Source organism: Bacillus rossius, chromosome 1, assembly GCF_032445375.1.
Source record: "Bacillus rossius redtenbacheri isolate Brsri chromosome 1, Brsri_v3, whole genome shotgun sequence".
NCBI classification, from domain to species: Eukaryota; Metazoa; Arthropoda; class Insecta; order Phasmatodea; family Bacillidae; genus Bacillus; species Bacillus rossius.
The window spans coordinates 139,236,133-139,260,181 of NC_086330.1; the positions used below are offsets into that span (position 1 = coordinate 139,236,133).

Here is a 24,049-nt window from a genome sequence, read left to right on the forward strand (position 1 = left end):
TGGGTTTTCTCTATGGGTACTCCCATTCCCCACCCACTTATTTAGTCCAGTGACTAACAACATCACTCTTTTCAAGGGCTAGATATAATTCTTCCATACTATTCTGTAGAGGAACCAATGAATACAATACGTGGCATGTCACAAAGAAACAAAAAAATAAAATATTTAAACATACAAACACAGTATTTACAAAATATAATACCTACAAAAAACTCTTTCATCTAAGAAGATTACAAAAAAAATAAATAATATTTTTCAATATTTCTGCGAAAATACTATGGCTTCATAACAGTGTTTGGTGACAATTTATACTATGTATAGGCACACAAAGACGGCTAATACATGAGAGTATAACAAATTATATTTTATTGAAAGATTCTTTAAGTGGGCTGCACGAAACTGTTGTCCATCGCTGATTTAGTCCTTACTCCATTATCCTCTCATCGCTATCATCACTTCTAACGGTGTCTCTTAACAAATTTGATGGACGTGAATGAGACACGAAACCATGACACTCATTCAATTCTTATTCCACCACAGCTGGTGGTGGATGTGACTGTCGAGGCACGCGAACGACCCCGCCTGGCCAGCTCCTGACCTGCAGTTTGTCCGCATGCCGGAGGGACTGAGCGCGCACGTTGCTTGGTTCGAGGCTGTTGCCAAGGGCCGTCCTGGCAGCCTTGTACGGCTCCCACCACTCCAGCAGGTTTACAGTTATGCCCATGTAGACGCTCAACACCTGGCAAGCAACCACACACAAGCTGGAGAAAAAACAGCAACTGTTTTTTTTTTTAAATTTTTTTTAATGTATATATAACTTCTTTAGGCGTGTTATGAAAAAATGATGAGTGAATTTTTACAATGTGTGCGCACAATGCAATGAAATTTTCTAAAAAATAAAATAAAAATAAATATATATATATATATATATATATATATATGTGTGTGTGTGTGTGTGTGTTTTTAAATTTTAAAATTTAGCGATTGATATTGAATTCTAATCCATATAATTAAAAAAAAAATTATTGTGAATATTAGTGATAGAAATTCTTTTTATAAACACTTCAAGCGTACTTATATAAGTGAAGTTTGGTTCCCGTAAATATGATTTATTTGCATTATAAATTATAACATTACTAATAAATTAGAATAATCATTCAGCACATTTATCTAATTTCATTATTAAATAAAATGTACCTTTATTATTTTAAAAAAATTAAATAATTAATTTTATACTAGTGTTTATATTAATACTGAATACTGAGCATTATTTAAATTTTTTAATATGATTATATATATATATCAATCAAACATTTTAATATTTTATTTGTATAAATTATTTGCATGTAAAATTACAGTTAGTTTTTTATAACACCAAGACACCAAGTAAGTTTCACTTCTGAAACGCGTACTTAAATTCACACACCCATTTTTTTATTTAGTCCCCAGTCAATTTGATAATAAAATCAATTAAATAGTAATTTTCACTACTACATCAAATGACACAGAACTTGAATATCATTTTGAAGAGTTATAATACAATTTCACCTTAGCAATCACTCTAATATGTTGCTATGGGGAAGATTGATTCAAAACATTATTTTGGACTTACACCACAGGTTCTCTCTATGACATACAGTGTATGTCCAAAATAAAGTTTAGAATCAACCACTATAATATCATTACTTTCACAATAGTTTCCAATGTTTGTATAAACATTGCAGTCTCCATCTTCGGGGTAGATGATGCCTGAATATGGATTATGCAATGTTGACCTAAACATTGGAGATTATTTCTTCTTACGTAGTGTGGCTAAGCCATTCAGAGAATGGTCACAATAACCTATAAACCTTTATAAAAAAAATTTTTTGCTAGGCATTATATTTTAACATCAAAATATAAAAAATATTTTTTTTCATTTAAGACTTATTTTTTAAACATACTTTTGATACAATATTGTTAGGAGCAAAGAACGATATTGAAAGATTTACAAATTTTTTGTAATTTTTAGGTACCCTAATAATTCTGTGAACTAGAAAACAATGTTAACAAATTTCTTTTCCATTTTACCAGTTCTCAATATTTATTTTACTAACATGTCTGAACACCAAGCCTTTGCAATACATATCTTTTCTTTACCTTTCACATCACAGCTTGCTGAGCTATCCTGAAGACATAGTGTTTTCTACCAAATACGCATCAAAGAAATTACCGATCACCCACCCAGTTGTCGGGGAAGTACTTGTCGACTATCTCCCGCAGAACAGCCGTCTGGTTGTGCAGAACGGACGGCATGAAGAACATGCACACAAAAAGCATGGCGGCTTGCGTGGCCAGCGCGGTGCTGCGGTGTTCTGGGAACGGGTACGCTGAGATCTGGTTGTACACGTCGTCTGACCGCAGTCTGCCGACCACCATGTCCACGTACATGGTGTTCAACGGGATGCGCCTGCACAGAGCAACGGATGTTATTCCTTGGTGGTGATGGCATGAGAAGGACAATCTAGTTTTCTCTGCATTTAATTTTTCTCTGTAATTTTAAGTAAGGTGTTCGGACTTTGTGACTTATGTCCTTGTTGTGTGAAGTGTTACTTGTGCCCCTTTTGCGTGTCATATAAATAGTTCGGCAAGATGGCGGGCCGCGTGCAGTCGGGTCGTTTGTTTTGTATTTGGCTATCGTTTCGTTGTCATAGTTGTATTCACTAAATCAGACTCTTAATATATTTATGGTCCTCCGGAAGAAATTTGTTGAAACAAAGAACATAAGGTAAATAACAATTTTACCTTAATTAAGTATTTTTCTGGTATTTTGGTTACAATTTTTTTTTAGTATAGTTTAATTTCTAAGTCCCATATAATCTATTAACTTTAGTTTTAGGATTGCAAGTGCATAACATAATTTGGAATTATGTTTAATGGTGTGGCCCATCTTTATCACATGCATTTATCAGCATTAGGGGTGGGCCAATCAAATCCTTAGTATTAAAATGACTTGATATTTGAGAAAAAAGATTAGAAGAAAAATATTATACGACATAAGGTAAATTAGAAATTCAACACTGACAACCCCTAAAGTTTTACTAGGTATGTTTTTCTTCATACCTATCTTATTACCATGCCTCAAGATTAGAGCTGTACTGATACAAAACCAGCAGAAGCCGATTTTGCTGATATTTAGTTGAATCGGCATTCCTACTGATTCACGATAAGCTTGTTCATCAGCCGATATTATAAAAAAATTAAATGTGCCTGTCATAACCTAAAACTTCACCAGTATCCTTTTTACACTTTTTGTATTACCTACAACATACTTTGAGCTCACACCATATCTTAGCTATGTGTGCCAGCCGTACATATCAAACTAAAAAAGTTCTTGAATATAAAACATTGTAAATAAATATATCACCAGAATGGTAAAATTAGACAAGAATAAAAATTTGCTTTATTTAGAGCATAATACCACTACAATCAACAAAAAATACCAAATGATTGAACTGCAAAGAAATGTTCATAATATCGTGGAGAATTTTAATTAATTCAAGTTTTTAAAATGTAATTTATATAAAATAACACAAAATATAAGGCTTCACATAACGTAAATTACTTTTACTGTTTCTTGTGCAAAGCTACCACATGAAACAGATTTCCGTATAAATGTTTGGTAGCATGAATTTTTACCGTCACATGTGTTAATTTGGTATTGGAACTGCCATTCTTGAATTATAAACATGTACAAAGTCTCGCAAATTTGCACAATTTAAATTCTTTTTTTTTTAACCTTCGTATTTGTGAACCAAAATATCCATAGCTACTAAATAGTTATTAAATAATCTTATTTTATATAATTATGTATTAAATAATTAAATTTTCCAGCCTTCATAAGTAAATTCTTGTTTTAATAAGCAACTAATGAGTCGTCAATAAACAAATGAAAACAAGCTAAAAATACGACAAAAAAAAGGAGAGGTAATGTTCCGTTTATAAATTAAAATACATGTGCATCAGCATTGCATTATTTTCTTAGAATGTTATTTTGTGTAATTTAATAAATTCATAAAATTTTTTTAACCAAAATGTTTTTTCTCATGTAATAGTTTGGAATCAATGAATTGGTACCTGTTGCATCGGTATATCGGCAAAATTATGTGAATTGGAACAGCTCTACTCAAGATATTGTACTTTTAACATGTAATTTTATACATAAAATTACAATAAGAATATGTATCGATTCTGGAAACTTAGTTTGTGAAACAGCCATTTATGTGTCAGAATGTTCCAAAACCATAGTTAGTATTTTTCATTTATTTTTTACCCTTGACACCTAGATTCGGATTTGGATTCGAAGGGTATATTGAAGTTAATCTCTGAAATTCCAATTTGAGATTCGGATTTCAGAAAAAAGGGATTTGATCCATCACTCAGCATGCCACACAATTTCTTCAAGTGACAAAGCTTATTCATCTATTAAGATCTAATATCAAGTTAAACTTTGATTTTATAATTTTTGTTTGAAAATTTTCATTTCAACTTGTAATCTAATTTTTTTTTGTTTTAAATCCAGCGGTACTTATTCTGTAACCATGGAAGTTTTGGATTAACCACTTCCAAGCGAAACTTGGGTAATCTAGATATTGTTCCTCAAATGCTGTTCATACGAGGGTCACATGCAGAAATTATAAATATTATTATTAAGGCTTAACATTGAGACAATGATGAGGTCATTAGAGGTGGTTGACATAAAACGAAATAAAAAACCGAAATGGGGAAAGCAATCTACCATGGCCTATCGTAAGGAACAGTACCAGCAATTGCCTGGAGTCATTGGTGGAGTTCCTGGGCCATTTACTTTTACAGGGTCCTAATGTTTTGGAGAGGGGCGTTACTAGGTGGGCCTGGGGGATTTGGAATGACACTGAGAGAAAGGTGGCCCCTTACCCCCGGGGTATATTTGAAAAATAATTATTAGAAACATTTTTTTTCAAGCCTGCCTAAAACTTAATTCTTAACAATGGTTATGTTAATTAAAATCAATGGAATTAAACATTACAGGTGCATTGGTAATGAAAGGGCCGGCGTAGGGCCTGAGCTTGCCTGGCCCTGGATCAATTTCAGGGAAACCATGGGGAATCAGGGATGGTTGTACTAGAATTCAAAACCTGGTTCTCAAGAATGTAAATCAGGTGTTTCACCCATTGCACTGACCACTATGGGAAAAGAAAAAAAAAACAGAGAAATCCAAACAGTGATGTTTCTACGAGAGGAATGATGAGGGATATCACATCCCCCCTCCCCCCTTTAACAGAATCCCCAGAACTAAAACAAAACCCGGAGTGATAACAACAAATACTACTTCTGTCAGTACCTGACTTTTCAATTCAGTTTATTGATATTTTTTTTTAATTTTACAGCTATTAGTTCAGTTACTTTTTTTTTGACGTGACGTCTAATAAATCGATGAACGCCGGCTGCACGCACGAAAAAGTGTCCAGTTACGCACATTGTTCCGTTACGCTGTGTCCCGTTACGCTGTGTCCCGTTATGCTCATTGTACCGTTACGCTGTCGGCGAGTGAAGTAATAATAGGTTATGTTTTAATTGACTAAAAAATTATGGTGATTCATATAATTGATGATAGATATTTAATTACACTTTATTTAATGAAAACTTGTTCATAATTATATTTAAACTTTATAGCTAAACGCCAGTTTTTAAAATTAATTACAAGTCATCTACACGTGAACTGTTTCGTCGACTGCTTATAAAGTGAAGTGAAAAGTTAATTTGGTTTTCATTGCTTATTACAACAACAATTTCGGCAATAAAGGTTAATTATTATTGCATTTTAAAAATCTGATTACTAGTATAATTTCAAGTATTTATTCTTTTATTATTAAAATAAAAATGATTCAATTTTATTCATAAAAGTATGCAATCATTTCATCAATGTTTTGTTATGACGTCACGTTAAACTATCGTCCGTAAACCGACTTTACAGACAACCAATTTTTTTATTGTGCTCCCAATTCTGCTTCCTTTTTTTTTTTTTTTTTTGTTAAAACAGAATTTTAAGGGACTATTATTTTTCAAACATTTCAGACATTTAACTGGGAGGTATCACATTGTAACCAAAATCACTCGTCATCTACCCCTCCCGAACATGTGAAGCTGTGTCCACCACTGGATCCAAAGAGGTGGGAGGGGCTTTTGATTGCAACTTGCACTAGATGAAATGACATTTTCTGGGAAAAAAATTTATTTTCTGAACACAACACTAGCTGATAAAAATTGCAGATGATTCTGGAGGACCGGCTGGACTATTAAGTATTGAACGATATGAACATGTATATTGTCAATAGTAATTTTAAAAGTGGTACTTTTTGCATGCTACCCAACTTGCGATGTACAAAAAAAAAAAGAAATACCTGCAAATAAATTTATCTATTTACCATCTAAGTTTAATCAAAAAATATTTGGAATAGTGAAATTAATATTTGGTGGTGATATGAGTGAGGGGGCAGCCCCGGGTGCCCTAGGCACGCACCTGAAGTACTCGTCCGGGTAGTTGGGCGCCCGCCGGGCCGTGGCGAAGCCCGTGGAGCGCAGCAGCTTGCACACGTCGTCGATGTTGCTGTCGGTGCTGGACCGCTGGGCGCTGTAGCGGTAGTACGACACCAGCAGTCTCTCCCTGACAACGCCGTCCATGTTCAGGTCCACCACCAGTAGCATCACGCCGTACAGGTAGAGCGCCTCGCACTGCAGGAGATCCACAGCAGTGGCACGGTCACAAGGGTCCCCACGCTCGTCTGGCAGGATTAAAAACCTCAAATATTTCATATTCCTTACAAGATTTAAAAATGAATAATTATTTTTGATTATTCGCTACAGATGAATACAGCAACCAAACTCATTCATATATTTTGATTTTTCCCCCCCCTATAAACAGTTTATTCATGCATTTCATATAAAACATAACCTATGATCTTTATTAAAAATTTAAAAAAAAAATTTTTTTATCTATATAATCAATCAGTTTGATCACCAATAAAAGTAAAATTAAAAAAAATATCCCAATAAAAGGAAGTAATTAATGAAAGATAAAAACAAAATTTTAAAAATGGTTGATTTGCCATGAAGTCTGTCATATAAACAGCTAATTATGACTTTTCTTAGGGCTTCCTACCTTTAAGTACCTATTTGTTTCTCGTAGAGATAGACACAGTAATAATATCAAATATAGGTACTACACATATTCACCTACCTATTAATAGAATGACAAACCCAAGAAAATCTGTCGGGGCTGCTATTGCATCTCTGTTCCTAATTTAAATTAAAATGTAGCAGTACAGAAAAGCTATTATGTGTCTTGCAGAGATGCAGCAATTTATATCAATTAAGGACTACTTTTATTTACGTACCCAATGCAATTTCAATTAGTCACAAACTCAAAACTGCAAAATTTTAGTTCATTTCAGGGCAGGGAATGGCAACCCCGATGGTTTTTCTTGGATAAACTAGCTGCAGTACCTGAGGTTGCCCAGGCTGAACAAAGGGTGATATATTGTCTGCGAGTTAAAGCAAAATGGATAGCGTGGTGAACATAGAGATATAACACACAATACATGTTTATATGTCTAAGACCTATGATCTTTGGTTTACCCATGGTTATCAGTTGAACGGTTTAGAATTTGATGCCTTGCAGCGCCATCTAGTGGCGAGTTACAATAAAATGGCTAGAATAAAAACCTTTCCCATGGAAAAAACACTTCAATGAACCAATTTATATGGCGATTGGTCAAACAATGTCGGAGTTTATCAGTCATACATATCAACATACAATTTTATATCTAAAATGTTTATTACAGTGCCCGCTGGCGAGTTAACACCATAACACCTACCTAAGAACCATCGCTGATGAATCACAAACCTTTTACAGAAAACCGAATCTAAATTGGTCAAATTGTTTTGGAGATAAAGGAACATTCCTTTATTGCACACACAAACAACTTTTTACCCTAAATGCGTACACCTTCTCCGTTCCGTTGTAGGTAAAAAACAATTTTCAAAATTGAAATATTACCGATTCAAGAAAATACTTTGCCAGTTTTTTTTTATTTTCTTGCATTTTACACCAATCTATTATGGTACCATAATGATATTGCTCTATTTTCCTTTTTGGTGTATTTTGCAACAATTTTTCTTGGACTCCTTTGAAAATTTGTAAGAACAATAAGTTTCACTGTGTGTTTATATTTGACTTAAAAAATATTCAACATTCATAAATAATTTGATATTAAAAAAAGATTTGCAGAAGCTTAGTTCCATCCCAACATGCTACCATAACTGAGTCAATGTCCAATAATGATTATAAAGTATTTTCTACAGTCTAATTTACGAACTATTTCTTCATGAAATTCCATAGTTGGAAATTTAAAAAAGAAGTTAACACGACTGGTGAAACAAAATATCACAGGACATGCGCCAAAGAAGTTTTGTCTAAGTTTAATAGAAAATTTCTTGAACTTTTTGTGTTTAAGTTAATGTTAAAATTGATGTTGCAACTCAAAATAGACTGTATGAATTTTATTTTTCAGTACCATTGTTATTGATAGTATACAAATTACAAGCTCCGAGTCTAGAGATGTGTCAGTTAACCCCACGCACAAAACTCTCGGGCACCGCGGGCCCCCCTTGCGAATCCTACAGATCTGCGCCCCTGACTCTGACATTAATAGTTATAACTTCTTTTCGAGAGGGCCATAGTCAGATCACTTGCCTCACACCAATGAGATTAAGGTTTTATTTCCGACAGAGATGCACCAGAATTTTTTTGTGCAAGTGCAAAATATTGCGGTGGCGTTATTGGTGTGTTTTCCCCCACCAATTTATTCCATCAAAGTTCCATAACATCTTATCATGTTACAGGGTCTCTAATGACTTCAATGTCAAGTACACTTTAAACCTCCATTTATTTAAAATATTTTCAAGGAACTATTTATTTTTCCAACACAAAACATCATCAGTGTCTGATATCATTGAAATATAAATTCAAATCTATTTAGTGACATTTCAACAAAACTGAGCTAAAAATAAAATAAACAATTTTTTTTTTGTTATGTAATAATATTAATTTACTAATTTCTGATGTAATTTTTAAGTAATTTAAACTTTTTTCCTGTTAAAACAAGACAGTTCCTGTACTCTTACTTTAGACAACTTCCCTTAGTTTTTCCTGTCCAAACAATAATTTTTTCTTCCCTGTCTCATCAATTAATCTTGCAAGATAACATACATAAACTACAAAAATACTTAATGGAACATATTTCAACCACATTATAACATGTCAAACTGGCCATAATATATTTTACCGCACAATACAGTGTTGCACTGTCATCATTTCCGTCAATGCTATGTAACAAATTCTGCCAGTCTGCAATATAAAACCACAATACAATTTGATCAAACTTTGAAACAATTATGACCAGGTGAATGTCAATTGGCATTTGATCGAGCTTCAAACCATTAATTAATACACAGTTAATTCATTGATTGCCCTCTTACGAAACAGATGGATGATTTTGTGATTAAAATACAGACTGATTTTAAGAAATTAAAGAAACACACTAGTATTGAAAATAAATAATCCAGTTTTGTAACCAACATTTGGGCAGTTTCCAAGAGTTTTCCAGGTTCTGAAGACACGTTTTCATTCCCAGATGTCCCCTGTAAGCGGGAACCCTTCACAGAAACAACATTTTTACATGAGTTGTCATTTACCAACAGCTGCTTGCCATCCTCTGTGAGCAGAACACTCTCCAGGGACTGCTGGATGAACATGCCCTCTTCCAGGTCGTTCAGGAAGCGATTGAGGTCGCTCACATACTTATGGATGCTTTCGAAAGCCAGGTAGAATCGGGTCAGAATCTCCAGGTAGTTATCCCGAAACTCTTCATCCAAGTCTTGAAGTTGCTGCAAATGTTCACAGTATTTCATTAAAAAAAGAAAATACTGGACTCCAAACTGGAACTGTAAATTCATACAAACCATATGAACATTCATTAGGAACTCATATCTTCATTAAAATAAAAAAAAAATTTGTTTCATTGACTTTAATAATCTGGAAGATTTCTTATCAAATTTAAATATTGATTGCACTGTTCAATATTCGCACAATCTGCTTATTTGATGCATAATTTACAAACACAATGATATTCCTGGGATCATACATGCATTCATTAATCGCAACCAATGAAATAAACTCACAGAATTATTGTCAATCTTCTGGTCGAAAGTATCAGATGTCTTGAAATAAATGAAGTCTGAAATAATTTCCCCGTACTTTTGTTGATCTTGTTTCGTATCTAGCCTGAAACAAACAGTCACATTACAAATTAATACAAAATATTTAAGTTATTTTGGCATTAAGTTAAGCTCAATTCACAACTTATGATTAACACATGTATGTATATATGTATAACAGTGAAAATAAAATGGTGTACATCCTATTGTAGTGTGCATATATTAATGCAATAGTAGCTCAATTTTAAACTTCCATGTGCATATGTATGTAGGCCCTACATTAAACATCTTGCATGTACTCCCTCTTTTTTACTCATTGAGCACATGAATGCAGGGGCCATTTTTACATGAATCATTGACACTCTTTGCCCTTTTCATAAATTAATTTCAAAATAGTAATGGACCAAAACTAATTTCATCGTAAATAAACAATTTCAGTTAAATTGTTTAGTTACATTTTATATTTATTGCATTCAAAATGAAATGTTGTAAAGTCTGACAGTAAATATTTTAATATTATTTACATTTACTATCTCAAAAAAATTTTCTTTCGTTATCTCTCAAATTTTTTATGTTTCTTAGTAATTAAATTACACTAAACAATAACTTGTTTTATGAATTAAAATTATTTTATTTTCCAATATAATTATCCCTTGTGTACTACAGGCAGTGATTTAAATAACATATGAGGGGGGAAAAAAAAGGGGGGGGGGAAGGCATTTACTTTCCTAAAAAAAAATTCAAGAAAATAACATAAGAAGGCATTAATTAAAAGCTGAAATGTACGTGAAGTGTAATAGCATGTAGAAACATGTACCAAATAATATACAAAATTGTTCTTTAAAATCCACTAACAAATCTAAGTTAATTTTAACTTTTACTTTGAAAGTGCAGTATAACTGTATCAATATAAGTTAGGTTACTACTGAGGTTTATCTGTTTATATGGTTTTAAATCTCATGGTTTTACAAAGAGGTATAAAGAGAAGGGATCTCAGAGATTAACAACTTGGGTAGCAACTCAGAGCTCGTGAAGTTGAGTCATACCGGAAGAGTATGTATCTAATTCACGACCCTCGCCAGATGATCGTTATCGTGTTATTGAACAAGGTCGCTGTGAACACTATTACTTAAGAGCAATACATTTTTCACCAATAACTGCATCTTGAAAAAAAAAGCCTTTCCAAGCTTTATGCATTGAAGTTTGGCCAACAAAATAATATCTGAAAACTCAGCAGTCCACATCCGGCGCTCACCTGAACACGGGAGGAACGTAAGCCTTGAGACGGAGCAGCTCGGCAATGATGGCGTTTCCCCTCGACACAAGCCTGAGCAGGTTCTGGCCACAAGAGTTGTTTTCCGCCAAGAAGTCCGTCATCTTCACACCGGTCTGCCGGAGCAGACGGTCCCAGGGTGTTGCCTTCCACTGGTGCTGTGGGGAATCTGAGCCAGTTAAATCCTGCGTGGCAATACCTTGTGGGTCACAGGTGTGTAGGTGCAAACAGAACATAAGTGGGAAGGGGAGTTTTTTTCTTTATTGGGACGTAATGTCTCATCGACAGCAAGGTTATAAGAGACAGTAGGTAACACATTACACAGAACACTGATGTTCGGGAAGGAATAGCAACGGCCTGTTGTAAGAAACCATTCCAGCATTTGCCAGGAGTGGTTTGAAAAAATAATATAAAACCAAAATCGGAATGGCAGGATCAGGATTTGGGTATTTGTTTCTTATTGCAAATTCAGTCGTATTTTAAAATAAAAGAAAGAAATGAATTGGTTTTGTTTGTGATTTAAAGCTACATAATTAGCAAAATATATTAATGATTTTAAAAATATGTATGAAACTTTGAGAAACATTGCTCCTGGGAGCAATAGTTCTGTGTAAAATATCCCATTGTATTTTAATGTAAAAAATTAAAATAAAGTAAGCAGCTGAATGTCTTTGTGATGCAAACCTGTACTCTAATGGATATATATTTAATTTTGAAAATATATACTATGAAACTTTGATATAAACTGGAAGCACTCCGGTCCCCTGGGATGCGAGTCCAGTGTATTATTACTGATCCACCTCGCTCCACAAGGGCTATGAAAGACTTGCACCTCCTTAATGATGGTTTAAAACCTGATCATACAGAGAGGAAGGTTCATGCATATAATCGATGGTTGGACATGTTTAACCTGGATAATGCCAAGGAATTAACAACCAAAGGAGAACCACAGAGAACTTGTAGGAGGTTCAAAGTCAGAAAGCAATAAACTCTTCCCTTGTGTAGTTTAGTAAGAACGTCATCTGGAGAAGGTGAGGATGAATGTTGCTTGGGTGGGAATTAAGCAGGCTAATTACGGTAGTGAGGTGTAATGGAGATGAAAAAAGCCAAACAGTAAAAAATTAAACTTTCGGTAAATATTTACAATCGCGGTAGATGCCAAAAAAAATGCTAAAAAGCTGAAAATACTTTTATTCTGTGCCCTTTCACTTCCTCTTTTCAAAACAACCGGCGGAGGTAAGAAATTCCAAATACTTTAGGAGATATGGAATTTTTTAATTTCATCATATGTAGAGTCGCGGTATATGCCAAAAAAAAATGCTAAACATCTGAAAATACCTTTATTATATGCTCTTCAACTTCCTCTTTTCATTAAAAGCGGCGGAGATTAGAAATTCCAAATACTTTAGGAGATATCGAATTTTTAAATTTCAGCACAAAACCAGCGCATTCCTGTGGCGTGCGTGCACCATTGTTTCTTGTTTACGTACGAGTATCTATTTTTTTTATTGGATAATGATGTCACGTGATTGTTCGTGATAGGCCAGAATTCAAATGAACTAATACGTGATTATTTATTTCAATTATTGTTTAAAACAGTGTTTAATTACCGCCTCCAACTTACGTGAGTTTTTAACGTTTCTAATTTTAAAGTCTTATTTGTTATTTAGATATTGTTGCGCAAGTAATAAGTAACAAAAAAAATTACGTGAGTTGTTACTGTACATCCTTTGTTACGGGTTTGTTAGGTAAGGTCAGTTACATTATAAATAATTTAAAACTAAAGAATAATTAAAATTAATTCACATTATTTTTAATATCACCTTAGTTTTAAAGTATTTATAATGTAACTGACCTGACCTAATCGACCATTTTAGTTTAGTGTTCACCCTCTGTCCGGGTTTGTTTGGTCAGGTCAGTTACATTATAAATATTTTAAAACTAAACAGCCATTAAAATTAATTCACAAAATAATTTTTAATGTCGGCTTAGTTTGAAAGTATTAATAATGTAACTGACCTGACCTAATCAACCATTTTATTAATTACGCATTCACGATTCACGTATTCACGAACACACGGCAAAATAACAAAAATGGCGCCGCTCGAATGGTTCCACAGGTCTTGTATTGCAAAATTAAAAAATTTGATATCTCCTAAAGTATTTGGAATTTCTTATCTCCGCCGCTTTTAATGAAAAGAGGAAGTTGAAGAGCATATGATAAAGGTATTTTAGGATTTTTTAAATTTTTTTTGGCATCTACCGCGACTCTACATATCATGAAATTAAAAAATTCGATATCTCCTAAAGTATTTGGAATTTATTATCTCCGCCGGTTGATTTGAAAAGAGGAAGTGAAAGAGCATAGAATAAAAGTATTTTCGGATTTTTAGCATTTTTTTTGGCATCTACCGCGATTGTAAATATTTACCAAACTTTCATCTTAACGTAATAGTACTCTCAGGGGCATACGCAGAATGGGTCAGGGGGAGGGGGGGGGTGGCTAGAGAAATATATCTTCCCCCTCCCTAGAATCTTAGTAAGCTCTATCAAAAACTATTTTCTTTTTAAAAAAAATTTTAAACAGTAAAGTGGTTATATCATCCCCCCTCCCATCAAAATGAAATTCTGCGGATTTGATCAATCAATATAAAACGATCCTCGACTCGTACGTTCAAGCTTCTTGCCAAACCTTCAAACCTTAGCGTTCAATGGCTTTAAAGACACCAAAATTTTAACAACCTAACTGCATTCTGACAGTGACAAAATACTGTTTGACAGATGGTCTATTAGGGTATTAATATACATGTTAACTTTCAGTGCTTAGAAGGTAAGAGTGAAACTTAGTTAATTCATAAATCATCAGTGATTTATTTCCCAAGGGAGCCGGGGTGGTGTTCGACTTTCTACTCTAATGCCAAAATGTTTAGATAATAAGAGTAAAATTTTTTTAATTGGTTGACATCTCGACAACAAGGTAGTTTGGAGGAATTTTCTAAAAAAAAAAAAACTTACGTTTACATTTTCATGTCACAGACAATTGACAACAGCTTTACAATTTCACACCCTAGCGGTAGTTTAATCATACCGAACTAGCATGACATTCATTCACAAGTCAGCTGACATGCGACATAAATTATCATACACAACATTGCAAGCATACAAACGTCACAACAATTACACAATTTCCAAGTTATGTAATTTTTAATGCATCTTCTTTAAATGGACGCTTCTAATCAAACGATAGTAAAATAAAGAGTTTTTGTTATGAAAGCTCTTATGTTTTTTCTCATTATTATAAATAAAAACATTCCATAATTATTTAGTGTATGTAATGTTGGCTGTACGAAGGTATAGGTAAACTAAAAACATGGCTGGTTAAAATTGTAGTAATTAGGCTAAAATAATCACTATTGCTTTTACTAGAAAAACCGAGTAAAAAATGACTGGTCTCCGAGAAATATTCCAATGTTTATATAGCCCACGACTGTATAGAGTGTACGATGCAAGCCGAGTAGATGTAAGTTATTTGTTTCGGATTACATTTTATTTAGAACACAGGTAGTTTTGACAAGGTCATGCTATCTAGTCTGGAATTTTTTTTTCCAGAGTGTCTACGTTCCAGGCCATTTAGAAAAATGGGGAGACCAGATCATACATTCCGTAAGTAATAAAGATATAAAACTATGTACGTTTGTGTATAACCGCTGAATGGAGCTTAAACTTACAAAGTTTTCAAAAATTATGTCGGGTTCTGGGTTCGAACTAGACCCTAGCCTAGAGTGACCAAATCATAAACTTGAAAAAACGGGACACATCCAAGGAGGGTTTGGGGGCGATACCCTCCAGCTAAAGGGGGGTCCGAGGAGCCTCCATCAAGACGTAATCATTGAAACATGCTCTTTTTTGCTAATTTGAGACCTATAAATCTTTTTCAATTTACCTATGAATATGTAATTTAATTTAAATTGTGAGGCGTATAATAAATAAAAACAAAAATTTTGCAGTGAATACTTATTTATTATAAGTATTAATACTTCAAAACATAATTAAACAAGATAACTAAAATTGTTAGTCAAAGTTATGTTAAAAATCTTTAGAATTTCAATTGGGGATATTTTTCTTTCGTTCCAGCCAATTTTAAAACCTCTTTCTTTTCCAATATAAAGTTTTAAAAACTAGAACGTAGTCCATTTTTAAATTGTAGAGTACTTGCAAGATCGCAGAAAGGGTATCCACCCCTATCTTGTTCCTTTCATCCGTCCATTGAATGTGCATAAGCGAAAAGATTCTTTCAGTATTACTATTATGGGCAGGGATCGCAAACTGGCATATCTTGGGCATAATTAGTAATTAATAATAATATGAGATGCATCAAACAAACACTTGTAACAAGACAAACACCCACACCCACAGCCACACTGACTTGTCTGACTCCGGTTGGATAGCCGTCTGCAGAATGGGCGAGTTCAACTGTCGAGGAGAGGGGAAGACGGCCCAAGGAGAGGCGCGACAAAAGTGTATCATCAACCCAACGTTAATACGGGACATTTAGGCGTCCCGGGAGACTTTTTCGGGACCCCGTGTACGATTGTTAAAAAACGGGACAATCCCGTTTTTACGGGACGTTTAGTCACCCTACCCTAGCCACTAGGTACAGCCGGGAGTGGAGAGGAGTTCCTTAAAATATTTGGTTTCTCTCCCTTCCCTTTTCCGGTAAAATATTTTAGATTCTCCAGAGCAATCTGAGTCAAGTTATTGTGGAAAATTCTATTTCTGCTGCTTAATATTATGTTCTCTTTTTTTTAATGGAATTAATTACAAACGCCATTCTGAACAGTATTTCTTTATTAAATTTTACCAATTATAATTAGTCATGCTGCTAATAATTCATTGCTTGTGTGAGTTTCCATGTATAGAACATCATACAACCTGTTTCACTTCTCTTCCACCTCCTCCTCTTCCAATGTTAAACTAGCAACGGTTCTGATAATGTAATGTATCATGAGAATGGTCGTTGAGTTAGTTTCACCAATTGGTAATTAATTAGAGTATGTGCTCTTCTAAAATGTTAAAAATTCCAAAAATGGCAATTTTGAGTACCTATTTTCCTGAAAAATGGAGTTTAGTATTTTTAATGTCGCTTACCAAACCTAAATGAATGTTTACACCAATTTATGGTATTTTTAATGTTGCTAACATGATGTAACCAACTATTCAAGAATCAAAAAAATTTTTAATGTATTTTTTTTAGGTGAGCACCTACTCTAGAAAATTACCATGTGATAATGTTAATTTGGTAATTGTTACTGAAGAATTTTGCTCAGGTGTTTAATATGAAGTGAAAAATTAATGGTTCAAGATTGTCCAGCTAGACACAAAATTTTGAAAATGAATGAACTGCGTCATCCGCAACTTTACGTACAACCTTATTGTCTACATGACATTAAGCCAGATTTGCGATTTTTCCAGGTTTTCGAACATCAGCATAGTTTTAATGGGAATACGAAATAGAAAAATGTGACATTTGACCTGCTAGAATACAAAACACACTGTAAATGAAAAATGACAATACCAATGAACTTGCAACAAACCGAAAACACAGGCACCGCAGTAATGTGACCTGGCAATCAGAAAAGGCCAGAATCCACCAGAAAAAAATCGGAACGCAAGTGGCTAGATTGGTGCTGTGTTACAGAATGTGCTGAACCATAGAATGTTGAATAGAGGCTCCCGCCTACCCGGGCACACACAAGGTGTGCCGAGCTTCCGAAAAAAAAAACAGGTGATTTGAAAATTGCTGAAGATATCTGTGTGTGTCTTGTTACGAAAAGCATTTACGAATACAATGAGGGCGAATGATTGGTTCTGTTTCCGGATTTCAATTTAAAACTGTATTTTTGGAGAGTGAAAACATGTGTTTTCAGAATAGTTGTTAGGCATGAAACACCCAGTACAGATTCGTGAGCATTCAAGGGACTTGCATTACACCTTTATCTTCATTTCTTTGCTGTAGAATGTTATGGTCACCATTCAAATATCATAGTTGCCCTATGCATGATGAGAATATTGAACACCAGTCAATTGTCTTGTGCTTAGAGGAGATACTGCATTATAAGCACCAGCGAGCATTGCACTTCTCATCCTGCCTCACCGATACAAGTGCATCCCTGACTAGGCGGGCTGTAGGTTTTTGTCGTGAACCTCTTTTGGCGAGAGTGTGGTTGCAGCTGTTTGTGATGTGGAACGTGGGGCTGTACACGTCGCCTATCCTGGCAACGGTGCTGTACCGGCGAGGCTACTTCGTCGTCGACGGCGCCATAACCATCGCCAAGTTCCTGACGGGGGTTGGCCTGGTGCTGGCGGCCTCAGTCTACATGCGGGGCGTGGGGCGTGCCCTCAACCCCACCTACACCACCTTCCTGGCCGTGCTGTCAGCAGCAAGGAAGCAGCTCAACAAGGACACCAAGGTACTAGGGTCTGAGAGTCACAGACTGCTGGACACTTCCTTTGCTTGTCAGGCTCCTGCAAACCCACATTTGTTTGATATCTGAATAGAATTTTGATTCAAATATAATATTTTCACTAGTATCAGATTCTTTCAAAATTGATTTTAAACCTACATGGAAACTGTTTTTTTTTTATTAACATTTCGCAGGAGTCCAAGAAAAATTGATTAAAAACACAGGTAAAAGTTGCATTTCACTTAACCAAGTTCACTCCTTGATCCTGATGGCATGAACCCGTATGCATTGATTGTGTGATACATTATGTTTTATTTTTGTATTTAATTATTTATTTATTCCATTGAGCTTTTGTTTATGTTAGGTACCATAAAACTATGGAACATGTCATTTGTACAGGAATCAATTGTAATATTTACAGTTTATGTGTTCAAAGGTTCACTAAAATCAAAGTGAGACATTGAAAAACTGAACTGTACATTTGTAACAAAATAAAATGTACTTGACTTTAAGAGAAAAGTTTCAGAATTTTTTTACAAATAGTCACACTAACTATTGCTGTTTTAATTCTAGTATGTCGAAAGATCCTGAACATTACAATAACTCTTAATATAATAATAAATAATGAATTACAAATGAAAAAATTTCCACATGACGTGACATTACTTGTATTGTGATTTTAATGTTTTTGTTTGGCCAAGATCTTTTGGTGTACTAAATTAAAACATCAAGTATTTGTACCACAGGATACTGAAAATGTGGAATATATTAAATGAGCAGTGAGGATTTATGGTGCAAAGATTCGGACAGCTTTTAAATCTAAACTTCCTTATGCTGTTGTGGTATACATTAGAATTGAATAATTAAATATGAATTATTTGATTTGAAATGTTGAGTCAAATATCAAATTTTTCTATTCAAATTCTAAATTTTCAATTACTCGCAGACCTCTAGTGGTTGCCTAGCTAATCCAATGAGAATAAAAAGCTAGTTAAGATCATCCATTGGAAATGTGGCTCACCCAAAGAATGACCACTCAGGAACATTGTATTTTTTTAATCATGACTTGGGATGGACACTAAACTCCAGAACATCATATACATTCAACATTTATCAATCTGTATTTCATATAAAAAATTTTGTTGTTGGGCTATACTAAAAAAGCCCATTCACACGGGCAACTGAGTTGCCAGCGATTGATCACTCACATATTGCCAAAACCTGTCAACTGAAGTTGCCATGCTGGAAACTTTTCAGCGATAGTTTCCCAATTGCTGTGGAGATCCCAGTCAGTATTACCCAGTGTTCAACTGTTCGCTGAAGGGAGCGCCGTGCTCTTGTACTATGGGTGTTGAATCCATTTTAATTGCATTGATAATGGGTGAATGTGTCCATAGGAAGAAAGAAATGTGAGCAAGTTTTTGTTACTGCCAGAGACGTATAACATCTAACCCCTGTAAAAAAAAAAAAAGTGCAAATTCATGTGTTTTCATGTTGCAAATACACTTATAAAATGAAACTGACAAAATTTAACATATAATTCTTTGAATTAATGGGGAGCGTGATATATAATCTAAACTTGTGTTGAAAATACATTTCTGGTCGCTAATCACAGGTAGTTTCCGCACGCGCTTCTAGAATTTGTTGCCAGAGCAGCTACGTTGACTATCGAAGCAATCAATTTGCAGAGTGAAATGTTAAACTATAGAATGAAATGGCTCCAATTAAAGTGAAAAATATCTGGAAAAATACAAAACCCTTTTTTGGACCAGATTTTCGAGAAGGAATTTTATAAAATACTATCAATCATGTTAAAATGCACTAAACAGTTAATACTATACAGTTTCACATCATCTGCCACAGATGGCAGCACTGCGGTTACACATTCCCGTTCCTGAAGGAAGGAACCTGCTCCGTCATATTTCCTCAATTTGTTATTCAGTTTTTATAACTACTTTATAATGTCACTAGAAACATTCAATGAACTAGCCAAATTTTGAAACTGTTGTTAAAGTAGTATTGATGTATACCTGTTGAGGAATGAGTTACAGTCACAATCGGGTATTGATTGTATGAATGACATGACACAATATATTGACTAGACAAATGTGCAACACTTAATAAACAATAGTTCTTGAGAAAAATGTATTATCATGAGCTAAGTAGTAAGTATATCAAGAATAATTTCTGATTATTATAGCTTCATAATAACCAATTAATACTAGGTTGATGATGTATTAGGTTTGTAGATTTTGTACCACATATTTTTTCCCACAAGTTTATTAGCATAATTAACATATAGAGATTTCCCACAGGGCTGATCACTCATGATATACTCAATGAAGGTTTCGGTATCAATAGTAGAACACATGTTTTTTCAGTAAAAAAGAAGGAAATATGACAAGAAACAGCTAGCTGCCCGTGTGAACGGAACAGTGGTTGACAGCAGTGGCGGGCGATTTCTGGGCGACTCACGGGGAGAGCAACTGCGAGCAACTATCTCTCGAGAGTTGCCCAACCTTGAGGAGACAGTTGCCCGTGTGAACGCTTGCTGGAAATCCCTATCTAGACAATATTTCAGTAGTTTATAACGACTCATCCGCTACTCAGTTGCCGGCGATCGAGTTGTCCGTGTGAAAGGGCTCTAAATATTCAGTTCCATTCTCATCATGTCAGACATGCCAGTTGCAGACAAAATTAGTTTTTTGTTTAAAAAAATGAATGTTATTATGTGTAATCATATTAGGTATATTGTTTAAGAGCCAATTACATTTACTCAAAACTATGAATAAATACTGTAGTGTAATAATAATTTCTTTATAGGAAAAATAAACAATGTATAATTACTTCTTTGATCATTCATCTTTGAAATAATTTTCAAATTAAGTACTTTTTGTAAAATTTATAATTAAGCTGCATTTCAGCTAAAATTCTTACTGTTAATTCACTGCTCCCAGCAGTCATTTTATAGATATGAACTATGACTCTATGATATGAACTAATGGACTGCATTTTTCATTATTAATGTGTCTGCAGTCATTATTTGTTTGAATTATTTGATTACAAACTCACTATTGGAACACTGGTAATATTTTTAATGATTTTCATTCTGTTTCAGAAAGCACTGATGTCCTATGACTTTGAGTTTCATGATTGGCCTGTAGAGTTCCGTTGGGATGATGTGGAAGAGTGAGTTGTTAGTTTTTTTGCTATCACATGTAATATGTCAAGTGTGGATCATGTGTAACTATTTTATGATGACCTAGGAGAAGGTGATTTAACCCAAGGTTTGCTCAGATCATAATGGTAACATGCAACTTCTAAAAATATATTTTTAAGCAAAAAATAAATAAAAACCATATATTTTTTGAGGCAAGTTTTTTATGTGACTTTTACATGTAAAATATAATTTTGTAATTTTTTTTCTGAGTCTTATTTTTACAATTTTAGGCTTTTTGGGAAAATGGTATATATGTCACATAATGGCCAATGGATAAGTCTGCTAAAGAGCCTGCTCAAGTGGTCCTGATTTTAAAAGTCAGTAGTAAACAGTTTGTAATACATAACATTGTTGTTTTATAAAATAAAACATAATTATCCAATCCCTATTGCGAAAAACAAGTCACACCTGCTTTTATATTTTTTCCTGACATTATAGCCTTGTATTCATAATTTATGTTTTAATTATTAATACCATAGTACCAAAATTCATTCAAATTTTTTTAAACTTACATTTTTATTTAACACTGTAATTGTCATTTTAACAACTTTATTGATCACCTTAGAGTGATAAATGAATTTACTAACATCCAACATTACTAATAGGATGATAAATGTATTTATGTTTTGTGTGAAGCATCTGTTGCACATGTAAGTAATAGGAATGCAATTTTATGTTAATGTCAAATTTTTCACAGATGAAATGAAATATACTTTTGATTTTTGAATCTCCTTAACTGATGAGAAAAATATAACCTCATTCAAAGATGTAACATGTATTTCACACAAAAGGACAAAAGTTTTAGTTATTTGAGTTAAGATTTTTGTTCATTTTATTATTTTTATTGTTAGGTGAAATTAAAATATTTATAAATCTTGTTTGTGAATCTTTGAAATTTAAAATTTAATTTAGGAGTAGTGCTGTCATAATGTGATTTAACCTTAACATGCTACGGTGGCTTTGATACTTCCCATTACATATTAAGTTCTGAAATCAGTTGGATGCAATTGCACAAATCTGTCCCAAGGGTATTTTCATGATTATTTTGCATAACATTCAAATGTTCATCCTGGAGCCGGTGATATTCCAAAATCTTTGTGAAATGCTATAAAGAGCATTACTTCGTATCCTGATGCCTTGTGTGTGTTGCAGAAGCTGTTTCTTTCAGTGTTGTTCATTGTCTGTCTAGGGCAAAGACTCGGCAATTTCGAGACTGGCAATTGGGCCGTCGCTCCACCTGGGACTTCATCATAGGCCTACCGTGCCACCTGGCAAGTTTCATGGTTGCACACTCGTTTGGTCTGAAGCTTGTCTACCCGGGTTCCATATCCTTACTTCAGTATGCAATGTGTAAGAATGTTTTTCCAATAGGGTACTTTTTTTTATTTACATAAATAGTTTTGAATTAGTTGTTATTCATAAGATTTGTTTGGTCAGTAGTTGAACACTTTTTAAACTATAATGACTGAGAATATTGTAAACTATTATTGTGAGCTAAGTAGTGTAAGTACAAATTATAAAAATAAAATGTCATTTAAACATTTTATATATCTCAGGTCTCAGTAGTGAAAATATTAGCCATCTTTGAAGCTTAAACTACTTGTTATGTAAAAAGGGGTTCTGATTCTACTATTGTGTTTTTTGGGCACAATAAACTGCTTTGCGCCTAAATTATCTCAACTTGTCTTTTTCATACTGTCTGCTTTGTGCATGCTCCTGCTTTGCCTCATTAAGACCCCTGATCAAGATGCGAAGCATGTGAAGGATACTGCTCTAGAAGTATCAGTAAGCATTACACATTTCATCCTGCCTCACTAACACAAATACACCCCTGGGTAGATGGGCCCATTAACCAGTCGTTAGGAATGATAAAATATAACTTATCAAAGTGAGCTGTTCCTGTTATATAGCTTAAGCAAAATTTTTCAAAATTTTAATTGTTCTGTTCTAGCAACTTTCCTTCAGGAAGGCAGAATGAAGCTGGTTACAGAGCAAGGCGGTGAGAGGTTCAAACTCCGTGCGCGAGATGGAAACGTTATTGATTCAATGTTTGTGGACAGGAGAAACAAGTAAGATTTATGTAGTTCTAACATATCAAGGTGCCAAATTGTGATCATCTAGTAAAGTACAGTAGAACCCCGATTTTGCGAACACGGATTTAACGAAAACAGCGATTTAACGTAAAGGTTTTCAGGAACCATCAAAAAACACCAATTTATTAAAATAATAATATATATTTCCAAAAAATGAAAGTAAATTGTAACGGAAACTTATTAAAAAATACACTCTGTGGTGTCAGTAATAGAATGGAGGTACTTTATATTAATATGTGCCTTTGCATCATCTGTCCAAACACGAAAAAATAAAAAAAATTGTTCAAATTGCTTAAAAACTCCGGGCGCTGTAACTGAATTGCGTAGGTGTGTGCCATTTCGCGCGCCTGGATAGATAGACTGTCCGCGACACATGACGTCATGAAGGGTTTCTTTGTCCGCATCCCCCTCCATCTTCCTTATCCTTGGCTTGACTCACCACGTTATCTTCCAATGACGCCCGCATAGTAACAGTGCTAGCCAATAATCACACGTTTCCAAATATTCCCTTTCCCATCCTCCAGGTTTTTTCAACTTGTGACCACGTCACACCAATACGCCATTATCATTATTCTCAGTAAGAGCTTTGTGCGCAGTGTTTAGTTTTTGGAATACATTTTTTATAATTGCTGTTCGGACTTCGATTTTATGCCTTTCTTCTTAGATTTTGACTACAGATTGCGATTGGAATTGACTACACTGC

At 34.2% G+C, this 24,049-nt stretch overlaps 2 protein-coding genes across 6 annotated transcripts in view; one reads left to right on the plus strand and one right to left on the minus strand.

Annotated features, from left to right (window-relative positions):
* LOC134546215 (WASH complex subunit 5) overlaps positions 1 to 14,838 on the minus strand; it is a 48,212-nt gene extending 33,374 nt beyond the window's left edge. The window contains exons 1-7 of one of the 5 annotated variants that reach the window (XM_063388836.1): positions 14,585 to 14,838; positions 11,552 to 11,727; positions 10,261 to 10,363; positions 9,775 to 9,966; positions 6,542 to 6,753; positions 2,224 to 2,449; positions 599 to 739 (exon numbers count right to left, since the gene is read on the minus strand). In XM_063388836.1, the coding sequence (XP_063244906.1) occupies positions 599 to 739; positions 2,224 to 2,449; positions 6,542 to 6,753; positions 9,775 to 9,966; positions 10,261 to 10,363; positions 11,552 to 11,673 (996 nt within the window). In that variant the 5' untranslated portion in view covers positions 11,674 to 11,727; positions 14,585 to 14,838. Of the gene's footprint in view, positions 1 to 598; positions 740 to 2,223; positions 2,450 to 6,541; positions 6,754 to 9,774; positions 9,967 to 10,260; positions 10,364 to 11,551; positions 11,755 to 12,907; positions 13,393 to 14,584 lie in introns of those variants that run through there. The other 4 variants (XM_063388837.1, XM_063388838.1, XM_063388835.1 and 1 more) reach the window with 4 other exon arrangements.
* Positions 14,731 to 24,049, plus strand: part of LOC134546217 (phosphatidylserine lipase ABHD16A) — a 94,056-nt gene continuing 84,737 nt past the window's right edge. The window contains exons 1-6 of the mRNA XM_063388839.1: positions 14,731 to 15,089; positions 15,179 to 15,232; positions 17,800 to 18,039; positions 21,152 to 21,222; positions 22,443 to 22,603; positions 23,205 to 23,322. Coding sequence (XP_063244909.1) covers positions 15,012 to 15,089; positions 15,179 to 15,232; positions 17,800 to 18,039; positions 21,152 to 21,222; positions 22,443 to 22,603; positions 23,205 to 23,322 — 722 coding nt within the window. The 5' untranslated portion in view covers positions 14,731 to 15,011. The remainder of the gene's footprint in view (positions 15,090 to 15,178; positions 15,233 to 17,799; positions 18,040 to 21,151; positions 21,223 to 22,442; positions 22,604 to 23,204; positions 23,323 to 24,049) is intronic.